Source organism: Garra rufa, chromosome 2 (assembly GCF_049309525.1).
Source record: "Garra rufa chromosome 2, GarRuf1.0, whole genome shotgun sequence".
NCBI classification, from domain to species: Eukaryota; Metazoa; Chordata; class Actinopteri; order Cypriniformes; family Cyprinidae; genus Garra; species Garra rufa.
Genome location: NC_133362.1, coordinates 26,893,532 through 26,912,191, shown reverse-complemented (window position 1 = coordinate 26,912,191; position 18,660 = coordinate 26,893,532). Strand labels below are relative to the sequence as shown.

The window sequence follows — 18,660 nt, the reverse complement described above, 5'->3', positions numbered from 1 at the left end:
AAGGCAAGTCATGTCACTCGGCGGCCATCTTTGAAACGCCTCTCGGGAATTCAAGTGCAGCTCATATCTCTTTGAATGGGGAAAACATCAAATTCTCCATAACTGTTCACCAAGCTGACGATTAAATATCATATTTTAAATCACCAAAGAAATCCAACAAGAACTGCCTCATAAATATGGTTCTTTGTGCTCCAATAGCGTTAAAAAACCGCTTATTTTTCAGGCTAGATGAGCGCTGACTGTTTCTATAGCAACCGGGACTTCTAACTGCAGCTGCAGTGACGCGCTGACTTTACTAATCAACGATTGGCTCTTTCATTAAGAAGGCGGGGCTTCGCGGCCATAATGATCATTGCATTTTTCCCCATTCAAAACTATACGAGTGCACGGTGACTTGCCTGTTAAACAATCTAACAGAAACGTGTAAAAACAGTCGCCAGGCCTTTGGCGCCCTCTTAAGTAATTTGTAATAATGCATAATATAAATTAGTTCTATTGTTATATACGTTATATAGTTATATATATAGTTTTAATAAAACCATATGATTACTTGCTTTTAAAACTTTATTTGAACTGTTATTGCCTCATTGCTTTTAAGGCGTAAAAAATTAACATAGTTATTATCTTACTAAGTTGATTAATTAAATTGATAATTGCAAACATTTTTTTTATTTTTTGCAAACATATTACAAGTTTTATAAAATGTTGTTTTAATATGCAAATGAGTCATTATTTAATAAAATTGCGTTAATTTGCATACATTTCTAGTACAAAAATCTAAACCCTGGATGGTCTGTTTCAAAATTCTTGTTTAATTTTTTTTTGACATATTAGAGTCAAATGTTTTACAGAAGGAATTTGGGTATCTCATTTTGTCACTCCATAATTCAGAAAATACTTAGAACAAGCAGAAAACTCTTTTTTAGGGAATAAAATGTTGTATAAAATCTAGCAAATTATATATGAACAAATCCCTCTGTACAAACCTTCACAAAAATAATTATAATTATCAGAGTACTTGATTAATTGTCAGAATAAACATCTGATTAATTAGTAATTACTCTATTACTAAAATAATTGTTATCATATAGTAATAAGAAATCAGCATATTAGAATAATTTCTGAAGGATCATGTGACACTAAAGGCAAGGAATAAAATATATTTTAAAATACAGATTAAAAAAACTAAACAAAACAGTTATTTTAAAAAGACTCAACACATAACACAATAAGAATATAATAAAGATTGTATTTTTAAAAACCTATATTTTCATATTTAAATATTACATGAAACGGTTATCCTTTCAAAACAGATTTATTTTGCCTATGCCTTCAAAACATACAAACATTATAGCATTTTTTTACTGAGCGGCTGTAACATAATATTCACATTATATACAGCTAGAATGGATAACACACCGAACACAAAATCTAAGTTATAAGAAATAAGTTACATTTACAGCTAAATCTTTGGGTGACACCAAACTACTTGGAGTGGTTGAGTGTTCCCTATAAAAACTTGTATATAAACCTTTTAGTCAATATGCTTCAGCCATAAACAAATACTCAAGACAAGATAATAAATGTTCAAAATATATAAATAACTCTTCATTAAATACACCTATTATTCATAGTGCAGTGAAGCGTAACACTATCGAAGTGCCATTTGATGGAATTCGGGTCCCAGATCATGTCAAAATCATGCTTTTTTTGTATTTTATGTCCTCGGCGTCTCAATTTGATCTATATGCTGGCAGTGGTAACAGTCAGTTTAGATCTCCAAGACCTGGATTTGCATTAGAGTGTTGTTTTAACGGTTTTACAATTTCTTGGATCCATCATGTTTTTGATATCAATAGGACAATTCATGAGGTTATGAAAAGCAGCATAGAAGCTTACCTTCACTCTCCTATAAAGCAATACTTCACATGAATTCATTTGAACATAAGAACACACCAGTTTGTAAACAGGTACAATTACTTCCGACCAAATGACACTCCCTCGAGCAGGTCTCTCAGTGCAATTGAGGTATTAGACGTGGTTACTCTGAACAAACCAGCTTTTAGTGCCTCCTGGTTTACTGAATGGTAGCACTGAATGGATCATAAATTTAAAAATGAGTGCCTGAGAATTCAATGGCTGGGCCATAAGGGGTTTAAACACAGATTTTGCATCACTTCATTTTCAAGCTCAATACATATTTTAAATACACATTACAATACATAATACAATGGGGTCGATTATTGTGACGAATTTTAAAATCCGTTTCACATGGTAATTGGTCACTGTGTCATTGTGCACTCAGTAAAGTCATTCAGACATTCCTGTTGAAATGATGACAGCACGAAATCCCTTGTGAAAAAGAAGTGCAGTTCAACATACTTTTAAAAAGAGTACTTATTGGACACTTAATTGCATGCTATTTGCAAATAAATGATAATGTATTATAGTTAAAATGCAATATTGAATGCAAATTTGTTGCATTAAAAAAATGACATACTCAAGACTATCTGTCATTTCAAAATGACTTCAATTGCCTATAAAATATTGTTAAAATGTACTGCCGAAGCATTTATGGCAAACTAAAATATACTTTAATGACATTTCTATTAAAACTTGTATGTCATATCTTTTTCTAATTACTCTAATTATTTGTAATAAAGTTGCAATTTAGTATATATCAAATAAAACACCAAAGTTCAATTTTTAATCAAGTACTTTAGATGTGCTTTACTATGTTAGTCAACACATTAAAATATGTGTACTATTGTTAAAACATAATGATTTAAAATGTACTTTAAAGTACACTGGCATTCAAAAATACAGGAAATATTGTGAAATATTATTACAGTTTAAAATAATGGTTTTCTATTTGAATATATTTTAAAATAAAATTTATTCCTGTGATGCAACGCTGAATTTTCATCAGCCATTAGACTCCAGTCATCAGTGTCACATGATCCTTCAGAAATCATTCTAATATGGTGATTTATTACTTTTATTATCAATGTTGGAAACAGTTGTGCTCCTTTTTGGAATCTGTGATTCTTTTTTCAGGATTCTTTGACAAATACAAAGTTAAAAAGAACAGCATGTATTTAAAATAGAAATCTTTTCTAACAATAAAATAAAAAATAAAAAAATTGATGGTAGTTTATATTGTTACAAAATATTTCTATTTTAAATAAATGCTGTTCTTTTTAACTTTTTATTTATTAAAGAATCCTGAAAAAAGTATCACAGTTTTCAATAAAATATTAAGCAGCACAACTGTTTTCAACATTGATAATAATTCATAAATAATAAATAACATTTTAAAATATATTTACATAGAAAAACATTATTTTACATTGAAATAATATTCCACAATATTACTGTTTTTTTTTTTTTTTTTTTTGGAATTTTGATCAAATAAATGCAACCTTGATTAGCATTCAAACTTGTTTGAAAAAACATAACAAATCTTACTGACCTTAAACTTTTGAACGTCATTTAAATTGAATTTAATTTAAATTTAAATCTGACATCATTACAAAGTGTGTTATGAAACAGTCAAGCATGAGTACTCTAGGTACACACAAGTGGCTTTCATTTCATTAATATTATATTATCCTCAAGTACAGTTTTTAAAAATACTTCTAAGACTTGAAGTGCACTACAAGTGCCTATTTTTCACAAGGAATGTGCTATTCATTTTTACAAGTTCATTGTCATGGTGTAAAGAAAAATAATGCATTCATATTCTTGGCAATTGTACCAAATGAGGAACTGATTGTCTTCAAACATCTTAGGCATGCTTTGAGACATGCTTTAAGAAGGTTTAAAGGACTATACAGACTAAGTTCTCAAACTTCCATAAGGAGTTAAAGCGCTCGATCGACCTCAAATGATGAAATGATAGTCTACAAAGCAAAATCTACAATGCTTCAAATATATAAAGTGAACAACTCATGTTCACATGATAAACAGGCTCGCTTCTCACTCCCAGGGCCACCAAATGAAGTTTGCACTTCAGCTTGTTCAAATGAAAAGCCACGAGTGTTTAAACCAACAACCAACAAGCATAACACACAGATAAACCGAACAGATTTGTGGTGAAAACACAGACCGACAGAATAAGACAATGTGAGGCTGGTGCTCCTTCTCATCTGCACACTAGCAGATTTGGGCTTGCGGTTACTGGCCAGAAAAGCATGCCTTACCAGCGGCCACGTGGGGCACAGCAGCCCCAACCACAGTTTCGTAATCATGATGACTTGAGAGCAGCCATCAAGGTAAACTGCAGTAACGCTCTGCATTCAGCCCCTGAATAGAGATAAACAACCCCTTCCGCTTGGGTTCTCTCATTGTTTGACAGCCTGTCTGTAGCTGTGTCTCTGACCGTCTGAGCGTTTGGTCCTCTTGCTGCTGCCGCTGCTTTGTGCAACGCTGCTGCTCCTGCTTGACTCTTTGGTGCTGCTGGCATGGCTGTGGTCTTGTAATGTGGGGCTGGAGTGGGCCCTCTGCAGGCCGCCGTCGTCAAACAAACGGGCTTCAAATGCCTCCAGGTCCGTTTCCCCTATGCGGATCTTAGCTCTTAGCAGCATTGCATATGTTCCGCAGCGGGTTTTCTACAAGATACATTTAGAAAGATGTATAAATTGAGTGAGGAGTGATGGAAAGATGAGTGTAGTGAAAGTGTTTGTTTTTTTTTACCTCAAAGTCCAGATACTCCTCCCTTTGCTTGTACTCTTCCTGGTCCCTGCTTTTGGTCTTGCTAACTTGGGGCATAGAGCGCAGTTCCTGGAGCTCAGCAGAAATGGCTCGAAATCGTGTCTCGTGAGACTTGAGCTGCTCCTCCTAGTATCGTAATAAAAAAAAAAACATTTAAGAATTATTTTCTGTTGTGTTTTTGTAATTTATTAATACATATATTGTTAATAGATTTTAACTGTCAGTTTAGATCTATCAATGACAAAAAAGCTTTATTTGAGAATAAAATTCAGTTTTTTTGTTTATTTACTAAAATGTCACTAAATATATTGTTAAAAGGAAAAATAATTATGCAGTAAAGCATGCACTACCAGTCAAAAGTTTTTAAACAGATTTTTTAATAAAAAAAAAAGTATTTTCTGCTCACTAAGCATGCATTTATTTGATCCAAAATACAGCAAAAACAGTAAATATATTTAAATATATTTTAAAATGAAATTTATTCTTGTGATTTCAAAGCTGAATTTTTAGCATCATTTCTCCAGTTACACGATCCTTCAGAAATCATTCACAAATATTCTGATTTGCTGCTTTTATTTTATTTATTATTATTATTATTATTATTGTGTGGATCATGTAAAAATAGAAAGAACGGCATTTATCTGAAACAGAAATCTTTTGTAACATTATAAAAGTCATTATCATCACTTTTGATCAATTTAAAGCATCCTTGCTAAATAAAAGTATTCATTTTCTATCATTTCTTTTACCAAAAAAAGAAATCAATAAAAATACTGACTTCAAGCTTCTGAATTATAATGTTACAAAAGCGTTTTATTTCTAATAAATGCTGATCTTTGGACCTTTATATTCATCAAAGACTCCTGAATAAAATGTACTCAACTGTTTTAAATATTGATAATAATAAAAACAAAATGTTTCTTGAACAGTAAATCAGCATATTAGAAGGATTTCTAAAGGATCATGTGACACTAAAGACTAGATTAATGATTCTGAAAATTTAGCTTTGAAATTTTGCTCTTAAATTGTTTAAAATTTTTGCCAAACTTCTTCACCAGCTTGTGTTTCTGGTTTCCAACGTTTACATGCATGTGAATGGAGTGAAGTGTGACGCTCTTTATGAGAGAGAGAAGAAAGAAGTGTTGTTTACCTGTGGGAGCTTGGTGTTGGAACCTGGCAGAAGAGGGCGGCTGAACTTCTTTTGGGAGCCAATAGCTGCTGGGAAGGGAGGGGCAGAGAACATGGCTGCCACCGTGTTGATGCGGGTTATCCAGGACTGCATCTGCTCAGCGTTGCTAGTGGTGAAATGCAAGCACAGGTCAAACAGAGGGCAGCAAAATAACAGAATTCAGTAGATGGAACAACATTTTTATTCTCTGCTCAAAGAAACTGTGCACTTTGTGTTTCATGCAACTAACACAGCTTGGAAAACTGAGCAATTAGCAGACAGCTGTTTGCAGAAGACATGGAGTGGAACAGTTGGAGCAGAATGAGAGGGAGAGAGATTTAGTATGTGTATCTGGGACAGACAGAATAGCTGAGAAGGATCCATCCTCTTGGGAGATACAAGTTGAGTCATTCATCTAAGATGAGAACATTTTGACAAGGGCGTCATCAGCCCTGCATGTAATCAACAACCAACCGGGGCACTGGGTGCACTCAGGTGCGTGTGTGTTTGAAAGAAAGTCATTGTGTATTTTTGTGCTGTCCTGTTTCTAAAAGACAAAGCAACATGAGCTGTCCATGTCCATGTTATGCAAAAGTTGTATAAAGTTCTATAACTGTGACCCTGGACCACAAAACCAGTCGTAAGAGTCCATTTTAGAGATTTATACATCATAAATATAAATAAATAAGCTTTCCATTGAATTTTTGGCAGAGATACAACTATTTGAAAATCTAGATTCTGAGGGTGCAAGAATAAGAATATTGTACAAATTAGGCTTTAATATATTTATGGTATGACATTTACACAATATTTTCATGGAGCATGATTTTTACTTAATATCCTAATGATTTCTGACATAAAAGATTAATTGATCATTTTGACCCATGCAATGTATTGTTGGCTATTGCTACAAATATACCAGTGTGACTTAAAGGGATAGTTCACCCAAAAATGAAAATTTGATGTTTATCTGCTTACCCCCAATGCATCCAAGATGTAGGTTACTTTGTTTCCTCAGAAAAACACAAACGAAGATTTTTTACGAAAACCGGTGCAGTCTGCCAGCCTTATCATGGACGTGAATGGGCACCAGACCTTTAAAAGTAAACAAAAACATGCACAGACAAATCCAAATTACACCCTGCGGCTCGTGATGATACATTGATGTCCTAAGACACGAAACGATCGGTTTTTGTGAGAAACTGAACAGTATTTATATCATTTTTTACCTTTGATACACAGCCACGTCCATCTCTCCTGAGTAAGCGTTTGGCATCAGTCACGTCACATGTGCACGCGCTCTGTGGTAGAATACGCAAACGCCGGAAGCGATCTGTCGCATGTATACGACACTCATTGTTTACACAGAGCACAGAGATTGTGGGTATAGCGGCTATTCAAAATGGTAAATACTTGCGCTTATCCTGATTGTTTAAACCGATTTAAAGCTAAAAGATTACATTAGTTTGCGCAAACTCATCCGGGACTTTTCACTGATTTCCCCTTACGGCGTTTGCGTATTCTACGCTAGAGCGCGTGCTCATGTGACGTGACTAATGCCAAACTCGTGCACATTACAGATGGACGTGGCTGTGTATCAAAGGTAAAAAATGATATAAATACTGTTCAGTTTCTCTCAAAAACCGATCGTTTCGTGTCTTAAGACATCAATGTATCATCACGAGCCGCAGGGTGTAATTTGGATTTGTCTGTGCATGTTTTTGTTTACTTTTAAAGGTCTGGTGCCCATCCACACCCATGATAAGGCTGGCAGACAGCACCGGTTTTCATTAAAAATCTTCGTTTGTATTCTTCTGAGGAAACTAAGTCACCTACATCTTGGATGCATTGGGGGTAAGCAGATAAACATCAAATTTTCATTTTTGGGTGAACTATCCCTTTAAGACTGGTTTTGGGTCACAAATTACAAAATTTCATTTTCTTTTCATTTATACACTACAGTTGAAATGTTTAGGTTTATGTTTTTGAAGAAGTCTCTTATGCTCACCCAGACTGCATTTATTTGATCAAAAATACAGTAAAAATAGTAATAATGTGAAATATCATTACAATTTAAAAGATACATTTTAAATGCTAATTTTTGTGATTTCAAAGTGAATCACCTTTATAGTACAGATGAGATAAGACTTACGGGGCTTGAAAAAGAAAGACCCTCCAGTCAGCAGTGCGAAGGTAAAAGACGTTGGGTCGCTTGCTATAGTCTGCTGCCCGCATGGCTAAAGAATGATGGATTGATACCGCATTCTTCAATTCCTCTTCAGACAGCTGCTTATCCGGACGAAATTCATCCTGTAGATCATCGCAAAGTAGAGGCAAATCACAAATCTTTTTCTTACAGTTAATACCTGTACAGCAACCACAAAAGTATGGTACAGATAGCATGAAACATTAATGACTAAACTGTACCTTTTGAAGGTAAAGAATTAGTCCTTTTAGAATGGCATAAAATGTCTTCCATCCTCTTTTACCTCGTGGAGCTAAAACAACAACAAACAGTCAAACAAACAGTTAAGGTGATCTTACGAAAAAATACAATGAAATATTAAAAATACTAATAATCGGTCCTGTTTTTCAAGGAAAAATAACTACAAATCCGTAAAACAAGATACATTTATTTAATTTGCAAAACTGTGAGATAACACTTCTTGTTTTAGAAGAAAAATCCTAATCTTTTTTTTTTCTCACTAATATGAGATTAGATTAATGTCTAGATTGAAAATAGATTTATGATTATAACAAGAAAGAAATTTGGATGACATGGTGGTGAGTAAATGATCAGGGAATTTTTATTTTGGAAGTGAACTGATTCTTTAAACATTACTAGATCAAATAAAAGGTTGAAGTTGAGGAATGGCTTACTTCTCTTTCCATCAGGATCAGCGTGAACTTTCCGCACAAGAAAGCCATTCTTGTAGGCCTGAGCGCTTGACTGCTGTGCAACACTGACAAGGGGGTTTCCACCACTGTTGATCCGCTTCAAAGTGTGCGATGTGGAGTCTTTCCTGCCGTCCAACTCAGAGAAAGACTTCCGCAGTTCCTCCTCGTCGCTGTTGAATGCAAAGGTAAGGTATTTTTACATACTAATGCAGAATTTGCCTTTAATTGCTGCTTTAGCTTTTGACTTTACACACACACAGAAACATACAAGTAGTGAATCAGAGAGCAAGGTAACAAAGCACCATCCCACCTCAATTACAGGCATTTTTATTGTGCATTTGGAGTCACTGATAAGGACTGAAACGGCATCTTTATTGCCTAGTGCTTGGCACAGTTGTATTTTATCTACAGTACATATATCCAGCTGAGTGACAGCTGTGCAGGGAGTGCAGTCAGACACCCTAGAGAGCCCCTAAGGTCTGGGCCGCTAAACATTCCTCTCTAACTGCTGCGGAGTACAGCACATAGCCTTTGCCTTCACATGATAATGCTCTCATCTGTTGCTTAGTAACTGCTGGCCTCCACACTAGTAACCAAGAGAGCCAGCTCAGAAGATGGAGCACCATGGGAGAGAGAGAGCGAGAGAGCAGGCACATAAAAATGGTGACTGACATGCATTGATTCATACAGTGAATGATGGCCTTTAGCTGAGAATCACACAATGCTAAATAAATGAAAGTGCAATGAAGTGAATCAAACTCAGAAACGGAGGGAGTGCGAAACAGAGAGACCAAAAGAGTGAAGGGATGGAGCATAGGGATGCTGGGATGGACGAAGATGAAAGAACCGCTGCTGAATGAAAGAGAATAAAACAATCGCTCGTTGCTTTTCTCCCTCACACATAAACAAGAGGACAGCAGAAGCCGCAAGGAGCAAACGCAGTGTACATGAGAGTTAGTATGTGTGTGTGTGAGAGACAACGAGAGAGGGCTGTGTTTAAGTCTGCACATTAGCCAGTCAAAGATTTCAACCTGTAATTATGGAGAGGCAACTTGCGGTAACCATGGCAACAAAATCTGGAAAGCCAAAGTCGAAAGTAAGGGCTTAGAGCATCACACAACTCTGGCCAGGTCATAAATACACACATACAGTACAAACACTCTTTGAAGCATCCAAAACGTTTTTTAATTATTTGTAACCATTTTTTAACCTTTCAGTGAACAGCTCTTAAAAGAACCATTATTTTGTGTGTGTGTGTGTGTGTGTGTGTGTGTGTGTGTGTGTGTGTGTGTGTGTACCTGGTATTCATCACGTTGTGGGGACCAAATGTCCCCACAAGGATAGGAATACCAGTAGATTTTGACCTTGTGGGGACATTTCTTAGGTCCCCATGAGGAAACAGGCTTATAAATCATGCACAATGAGTTTTTTTGAGGAAGTAAAAGTGTGCACAATCTCCTGTGAGGGCTAGGTTTAGGTGTAGGGTAGGTGTAGGGCGATAGAAAGTATGGTTTGTACAGTATAAAAACCATTACGCCTATGGAATGTCCCCATAAAACATGTAAACCCAACATGTGTGTGTGTGTGTGTGTGTGTGTAAAAAACATTTGAACACTAAAGAACCATTTTCCACTATATAAAATCTTTTGTGTGATGAAAAGGTTCCATGGATGCTAAATGTTCTTCATGGAACCATCAATAGCAATATAGAACCTCTATTTTTAAGGGTGTATGGTTCTATATAGAACTTTAAAGGATTTATTTTTCATAATTGGAACCCCTAAATGATTCCTTATGGGGTTTAATTAAAATAAAAACAAACTTCCAAAGATCATAATATTTAATGGATTCGCTGGTAGAAACTAAAACAACTAATGCCAAAAAAACACAAAAAAAGGTAACACTTTACAATAAGGTTTCATTTGTTGACGTTAGTTAACTACATCAACATAACCTAACAATTAAATATACTTTATAAATAAATATAAAAGCATTTATTAAGCTCAGAAAATATTAATTATTAACATTATTAAAATCCAAAGTTATATCTGTTAATATTAATTAATGGTCATGAACTAACAATGAACAATTGTGGTTTTATTAATAAACGTTAACAAACATTAATTAATAAATACTGTAACAAATGTATTGTTCATTGTTAGTTAATGCTAGTTAATGCATTAACATTAACTAATGAATATTATCATAGTGTTACCTAAAAAAATAATAATAAAACAATTAAATTAAGTATTATCAACTAGATCCTAAAGAATCCTTTTATTTATCTTTTAATCTAACATTTTTATAGAACCTTAAGTAAAGAGTTTTTTGAGTCGAGTAAAGAACCTACACTACTAGTCAAAAGTGTTTGAACAATAAAATGTTTTGTTTTTAAAGAAGTCTCTTCTGCTCATCAAGCCTGCATTATTTGATCCAAAATACAGCAAAAGCAGTAATATTGTAAAATATTTTTACTATGTAAAATAACTGTTTTCTATTTGAATATGATTTTAAATGTAATTTATTCCTGTGATCAAAGCAGTTCAGTGTCACATTATCCTTTAAAAATCATTCTAATATGCTGTTCAAAAAACATTTGTTTATTACTATTATTATTATCGATATTTAAAACTGTTGAGTACATTTTATAGGATTCGTTGATGAATAGAAAGATCCAAAGATAAGCATTTATCTGAAATAAAGAGCTTTTATAACATTAAATACTATACCATTCAAACGCTTGGAGTCAGTATAATGTTTTTGTGGAAAAGAAATTATAGAAATTAATACTATTTAGCTAGGATGCTTTAAATTGATCAAAAGTGATGATAAAGACATTTATAATGTTACAAAAGACATCTATTTCAAATAAATGCTGTTCTTTGAACTTTCTATTCATCAAAGAAACCTGAAAAAATCTACTCAGCTGTTTTCAGCTGATAATAAATGTTTTTTAAAGCAGCAAATCAGAATATTAGAATGATTTCTGAAGGATCATGTGATTGGAGTAATGATGCTAAAAATCAGCTTTGAAATCACAAGAATAAATTACATTTTAAAGTGTATTCAAATAGAAATATTTTAAATAGTAAAAAATATTTACATTTTTTACTGTTTTTCCTGTATTGTGGATCAACTAAATGCATGCTTGGTGAGCAGAAGAGACTTCTTTAAAAAAAAAAAATCTGTTCAAAACCTTCTGATATTGCATATAAAACCTTTTTTCCCCTTAAAGTGCACCTAATAAGCACATCTCTGAAGAAATGAAAGGTCTTTCCAGCTAAAGGATTCTATAATGAGCTTAGACCATTTTTAAATCAATAACACTTCTAGAGGCATTGAATTATTTTTGAATGTTTTGGATGACACTGGATGAGAAGGATGGTGCTCTTGAATCTGATGTGGTGAAAAGGAGCCACTAGGGAAAACATTGAACTTACATTGTCCACTGCAGCTTTTCATTTTTGATGGAGTTGTAGAGAGCCTGTTAAAAGAGGAAAACAACAGCATTAAACCACACAAACCCATCAACAGTTTTGCCCTTTGTGTGTATACGCGTACAGTATATGCGCTCAAACATCCCACTGACGCGTCTAAAAATAGCAACTGAAAGTTAACAATAACCATGAACCAGAAACAGGTTGCAGACTGCACTTTGCTCATGTACCATTTTGTTCAAACACGATGGACAAACAACCCATCTAAATTTCCATGAGCAAATCCTGCAGTCTTACCTTTTGCTTTTTCTTCCGGGTTTGTGGGTGATTTTGGCCGTCCTGAACCTTCCCGAGTAGATCAGGGAAAGCCAAGGGCTTTAAAGAACGTGAGCGAGGTGCTTTTGTGTAACGGAACGGGTCCATCACGCTGAAGTCCCGTCCACATCGCACCGAGCACAGCGAGCGAGAGCGAAGACGACCAGAGGAGTGAATACTGTTGACACCAATCATGATTTTTTTTTAGATACAGGATCCACAGATGAGGAAATGAAGGGTTTAAAATCAAACAAGGTTAAATTAAACTTGATTGAGTCTTGATGTCTTTTTTTCCACGAGTAGAATCCAGAGTGGCTGAATGAGTTCAAAAAGCACGTCAAATGACACAGTGGCAAACTCAAAGTCTTTGGCAGTGGCAAAGCTCTTTGGGAGATCCTTGAAGGTGTCACATGGGCGTTAGGCCTTCCATAGTGATTCCAACTCGTGCATTATGGATCCATTCCTATTCATTATGCATGTAAAAACAATGCCAGGCCACTGCAAACCCACCAGCGCCATTTTGCATCAAACTTTCTGCTTTGACTGAAACACCAAAGACAATCAAAGGTGAGGATCTGCGGCCAACATCCAGTTGTTTCCTCGCATACATCCTCAAGTTCATCACACCTACACGCATTCACCGACGCATGCTGACAGGCTCACAGGTGCGGTGCAGATGGCTTGCGAGGACCGTGATGGTGGAAGGAGATAATTGGAGAAGAGGACAGACGGATGAATGCGAACATCATTGAAGCAAATGCATGAGATAAACACACATGGGCTCATGCAGGGAACAGACTGAGAGGGTCTGACTTCCACCCACTCTCAAACTGGCATCCCAAAACTGTGACGTCACCTACCGTCCCCCTCTGGGACGGAAAAATAGACATCAGACGTGTGAGAGACAGAAGGACCAGACCGGAGCAGGAAATCGGCAAAGAAACGAGACAATCCTGTTGCTTTGTGCAGTTTCCTCTATTCCATGTTGCAGAAGTTTTCCAGAATTCTCTTTCATCCCTTTCTTTATCTTCGAGCTGGTATCCTCACTCCTCACGCCCGTTATCCAATTTGCAATTCTTTCACACCTGATTTTTTTCCCCCTTCCACGAAACACAGCTCTGCTGCACGGCTGTAGTAACAATAGAGGTTTGGCGTCTGAGTCCTGCGCTCTTTTTCTTCTTCTCCTCAGTCTTTTTCCTCCTCCGTGATGCAGATAAAAAATGGGCTGTGCGGTGAGAATGAGATCTTGTGAGGGAGGAGTGTTCACCCTCCCATCTCTCTCTTGCATTCACAATCTCGCCCGATCTCTTTCACGGTCTCTCTCTCTTTCGCTCGGCTTCTCAATTGATGTACCCGTCTCCCAGCGTGACTGACAAATCACGGCACTTGAATGTTCGATGAACCCACCCTCCTGTGAATGTCAATCAGTTTTCCGGCTCTCGAACGTGCAAATCCTCACATCACGTTACTGCCTTACTCTCAGTTTCAATATACATAATGTAGAAGAGGTCTGTTGTAATGTATGTATGTAATGTATTGCTATAGTTATTGTCATGTTAATTATAATAACTGAGTATGCTGACACTCAAAGTATCAGTATTGATTTAATTGTGTTGGCTAGGAATAATAAAAAATTAAAATAAAAAAACGTATTAATGTATTAATTAAAAAATGCAAATAAATCACTTTTTAAATTGATACAGTTGAGGTCAGAAGTTTATGTACACCTTGCAGAATCTGCAAAATGTTAATTGTTTTAGCAAAATAAGAGGGATCATGCAAAATACATGTTATTTTTATTTAGTACTGACCAGAATAAGATATTTCACATAAAAGACTATTAAAAAATAATAGTTGAATTTATAAAAAATTATCCTGTTCAAAAGTTTACATACTCTTGATTCTTAATACTATGTTGTTACTTGAATAATCCACAGCTGTGTTTTTTGTTTGTTTGATTGTTTAGTGATAGTTGTTCATGAGTCCCTTGTTTGTCCTGAACAGTTAAACTGCCCGCTGTTCAAGTCCCACAATTTCTTTGTTTGTTTTTTTTATTCATTTTTGTGTATTTTAACCCTTTCAAACAATGACTGTATGATTTTGAGATCCATCTTTTTTCACTGAATCACGATGCATTAAGACAGGGGTGAAAACTTTTGTAAATTAAAGGTATGGGTAAATTTAACCTATTTTGTCTTCTGGGAAACATGTAAGTATCTTCTGTAGCTTCTGAAGGGCAGTAATAACTAAAAAAAAGAAGATATTTAGGCAAAATAAGAAAAATGTACACATCTTCATTCTGTTCAAAAGTTTACACCTCTGCCTCGTAATGCATCATTTTTCCTTCTGAAGCATCAGTGAGCATTTGAACCTTCTGTAATAGTTTCATATGAGCCCCTCAGTTGTCCTCAAAATCATACAGTCATTGTTGGTAGGGTTCAAATACACAAAAATGCTAAAAAAAAAAAAAAAAAAAATTTGTGGGACCTGAATGATTTTTCCAAAGAACAGTGGGCAGTTTAACTGTTCAGGACAAACAAGGGACTTTCACAATACACAATTATAAAAACACACACACACACACACACACACACACACACATGTTGGGTTTACATGTTTTATGGGGACATTCCATAGGCGTAATGGTTTTTATACTGTACAAACCGTACTTTCTATCACCCTACACCTACCCTACACCTAAACCTAGCCCTCACAGGAGATTGTGCATACTTTTACTTCATCAAAAAAACTCATTGTGTATGATTTATAAGCCTGTTTCCTCATGGGGACCTGAGAAATGTCCCCACAAGGTCAAAATCTACTGGTATTCCTATCCTTGTGGGGACATTTGGTCCCCACAACGTGATGAATACCAGGTACACACACACACACACACACACACACACACACACACACACACACACACACACACACACACACACACACACACACACACACACAGTGTCATCTTTATAAATTAAACTATTATTTTCTCTTGTGGACTACATGTAAACATCTTTTATGTGAAATATCTTATTCAGCTCAGTACTAAATAAAAAATATTTTGTGTGATCCCTCTTATTTTGGTAAAACAATTAACATTTTGCAGATTCTGAAACTTTTGACCTAAACTGTAAATAGACTAGATTTAAACCATCAAAATGTAGTTAAATGTAACAATAAATAATTGTAAACAGACTGACATTTTCTTGTAAAACACTCAAATAATCTTGTTTTATTTACAACTTTGAAAAATATAAATATGCATAAAGCTTGTTGAAATTGCTTTTTAGCCAAATGCTTTATCCATTTGCCAAATGATTTACAAAATATAATTGGAGAGTTCACACATGGGAGCAGCCAATGAACAGTCCACTTATGTTATCAATAAGAATTACGAAATATAACCAGGCACTAGGGATATTGTTGAAGCAGTGAATTAACTGATGCAGCCTGTTCCCTCTCTTTCTCTCTCTCTGTCTGTCACAGACAGCTCTGGGACACTGGGCATCCCATAGTCTGAGTCTAACTTTATTCAAACGTGACCTGCTTTTATTTGGCCACTGTCACCAGGCAGCCAGCAGCTGTCCCAGTGAGCTGGGCACAGGAAGGTTTTATCTGCTCATGTTAGAGCACAAGAAGGACTCCATGTGTTCATCAAAGCACACAGAGATGCCAGCAGGTGAGATTTTATAAGCACCTGGGGTAAAGATCCTACAGTAAAGCCTGAATCGAGATGAATTGAATACAGTTTTGACAAGCCAAAGACATCTTGCAAATGGATTAAATCCATTGTTAAAAGAACACAAATTAAGATATTTTTGATAAAATCCAAGAGCTTTCAGACCCTGCATAGACATCAATGGAACTACCACGTTCAAGGCCGAGAAAGGTAGTATAGACATCGTAAAAATAGTCCATGTGACATCAGTGGTTCAACCCCAATTTTATGAAGCTACCAGAATACTTTTTGTGCGCAAAGAAAACAACAACGTACAAAAAGTATTCTCATAGCTTCATACAATTAAGTTAGGACCACTGAATGTAGTAGTACTGTTGCTTTCTATGCAGAGACAGAAAGCTTTCGGATTTCATCAGTAACCAGTGGGAAGACCATAATACATAATGCAATGACGCATATGCACATACTCATTCATTTCAACCTGGGAGATAACAAAAGAATTATGCTGTTCACACAACTGACCATAATTTGCAAATTAAAAAAGATGGAACAAAAGAGAAAAAGTGGGACTGGAAAGAGAGAATGAGCAATTTGTAACATTTATGATAATACCATGACAAAACCCTTATTTCAGTGAGGAGCCGTGTGGCAGCCAAATTCCCATCTGTCCTCCCTGCCACCCCTGCTGTTGCTGGCATGAAGACAGACTTCACACAGGTTTTTTTTACGGCCGTTAACTGTCGTGAACCACACAGGCACTGAGAGCCTAACCTGTTGGCTCACAGACATCTCCCTCAGCTGCCATCTCTATCTGTGCTATATTTAACCCTAAAACCTGTTGTAATATCAGGTTGACAGAGAGGAAAAAGAGGGTCAGGAGAACAAAATTACGGGAAGAAATATCCAAGTAGCTAAACGCTTCAATCCCAGAGCCTAGTTAGACAGACTAACTGTCTTTACTCAGCAACTGTGTGGCCTTCACACCCTCACACAGTGGTAGGAGGAGAGAAACGGGGAGAAAGAAGACCAGAGCTGAGAAGAATAGAGAAGAAGAAGGATGCCATTCGTCAGGCCTGAGATAAGGAGGATTATACAGATATGGAAATAACCTAGACAGACAGGGCTAAATACAGTTCAGCAGAGTAAGTTTTTGCAGAATATAGGGTGAAACAAAGAGCAAAATGGCAGATAGTTAAATGGCTCCAGAGAGAGCGAGAGAGCACAGAAAAACTGTGAAGAGAATGAGGGGGTGGGAGGTGATGGAATAGAGCGAGGCACAGAGTGAGAGGGCGGAGGAGAGAACGAGGGATGAGCGACACACAGAAAGAGAGAGATGGCCAGAGGAGAGAGAGAGAGAGAGAGAGGAGATAGAGTGGGAGGACCAAGCGCTTGAAAGGGTCCCTGTGATTTTAAAGCACATATTAGCAGAATGGTTCAGGTGCGGTCATCATGTGGCTATTATTCTTGTGCAGCGTGGCCTGTAATCCCAGAGAAGGGACTAAAATAGACAAACCCTGAGCACTAGCACACTAGAGCACAGGAAGTTCATTGACATCAGCTGTGACAGAAATCCCCCACATGGCTGATTTTAGTCACAACACTCAACTTCAGACAACATGGCAAACAATAAAACGGCAATAAATCAACCATTTTAGGCACAGCGTGCATTCAGTGCAGCATTATAATGCGAAACTTTATCTTGTAGCTATGATCTGTGAGAATGGTTCTACCAACTTCAACTTCAAAATACAGTGTTTCTCCAAAAATATTTACAAAAAAAGTGCCCTTTATATGGAAGTGTACATGCACAAAGATATTCTGATAATAATTTTACATGAACAAGAATATTCAGATATGAATCAAATAGTGTTGTTAAATCAATTCAACGCATCCAAAAGTTTGTTTACATAACATATGTGCATGTGCATATTTATATGTACAGCTCCTTCTCAAAAAATTAGCATATTGTGATAAAGTTCATTATTTTCTGTAATGTACTGATAAACATTAGACTTTCATATGTTTTAGATTCATTACACACATTTGAAAGTAGTTCTAGCCTTTTATTGTTTTAATATTGATGATTTTGGCATACAGCTCATGAAAACCCAAAATTCCTATCTCAGAAAATTAGCATATTTCATCCAACCAATAAAAGAAAAGTGTTTTTAATACAAAAAAAGTCAACCTTCAAATAATTATGTTCAGTTATGCACTCAATACTTGGTCGGGAATCCTTTTGCAGAAATGACTGCTTCAATGCGGCGTGGCATGGAGGCAATCAGCCTGTGGCACTGCTGAGGTGTTATGGAGGCCCAGGATGCTTCGATAGCGGCCTTAAGCTCATCCAGAGTGTTGGGTCTTGCGTCTCTCAACTTTCTCTTCACAATATCCCACAGATTCTCTATGGGGTTCAGGTCAGGAGAGTTGGCAGGCCAATTGAGCAC

The 18,660-nt window shown here is 36.0% G+C and overlaps 1 protein-coding gene across 1 annotated transcript; it reads right to left on the bottom strand.

The window, feature by feature from the left end:
* Positions 1 to 1,305: 1,305 nt before the first annotated feature.
* On the bottom strand, positions 1,306 to 13,796 carry LOC141325382 (PH and SEC7 domain-containing protein 1-like). Its single transcript, XM_073834000.1, has 8 exons — positions 12,514 to 13,796; positions 12,220 to 12,263; positions 8,762 to 8,949; positions 8,309 to 8,379; positions 8,034 to 8,191; positions 5,864 to 6,008; positions 4,696 to 4,839; positions 1,306 to 4,610 (listed from the first exon to the last, which is right to left on the bottom strand). Exons 1-8 carry the CDS (start codon positions 12,724 to 12,726, stop codon positions 4,344 to 4,346), a joined length of 1,230 nt encoding a protein of 409 aa, XP_073690101.1. The 5' UTR covers positions 12,727 to 13,796; the 3' UTR covers positions 1,306 to 4,343.
* Between the last annotated feature and the right edge of the window lie 4,864 nt (positions 13,797 to 18,660).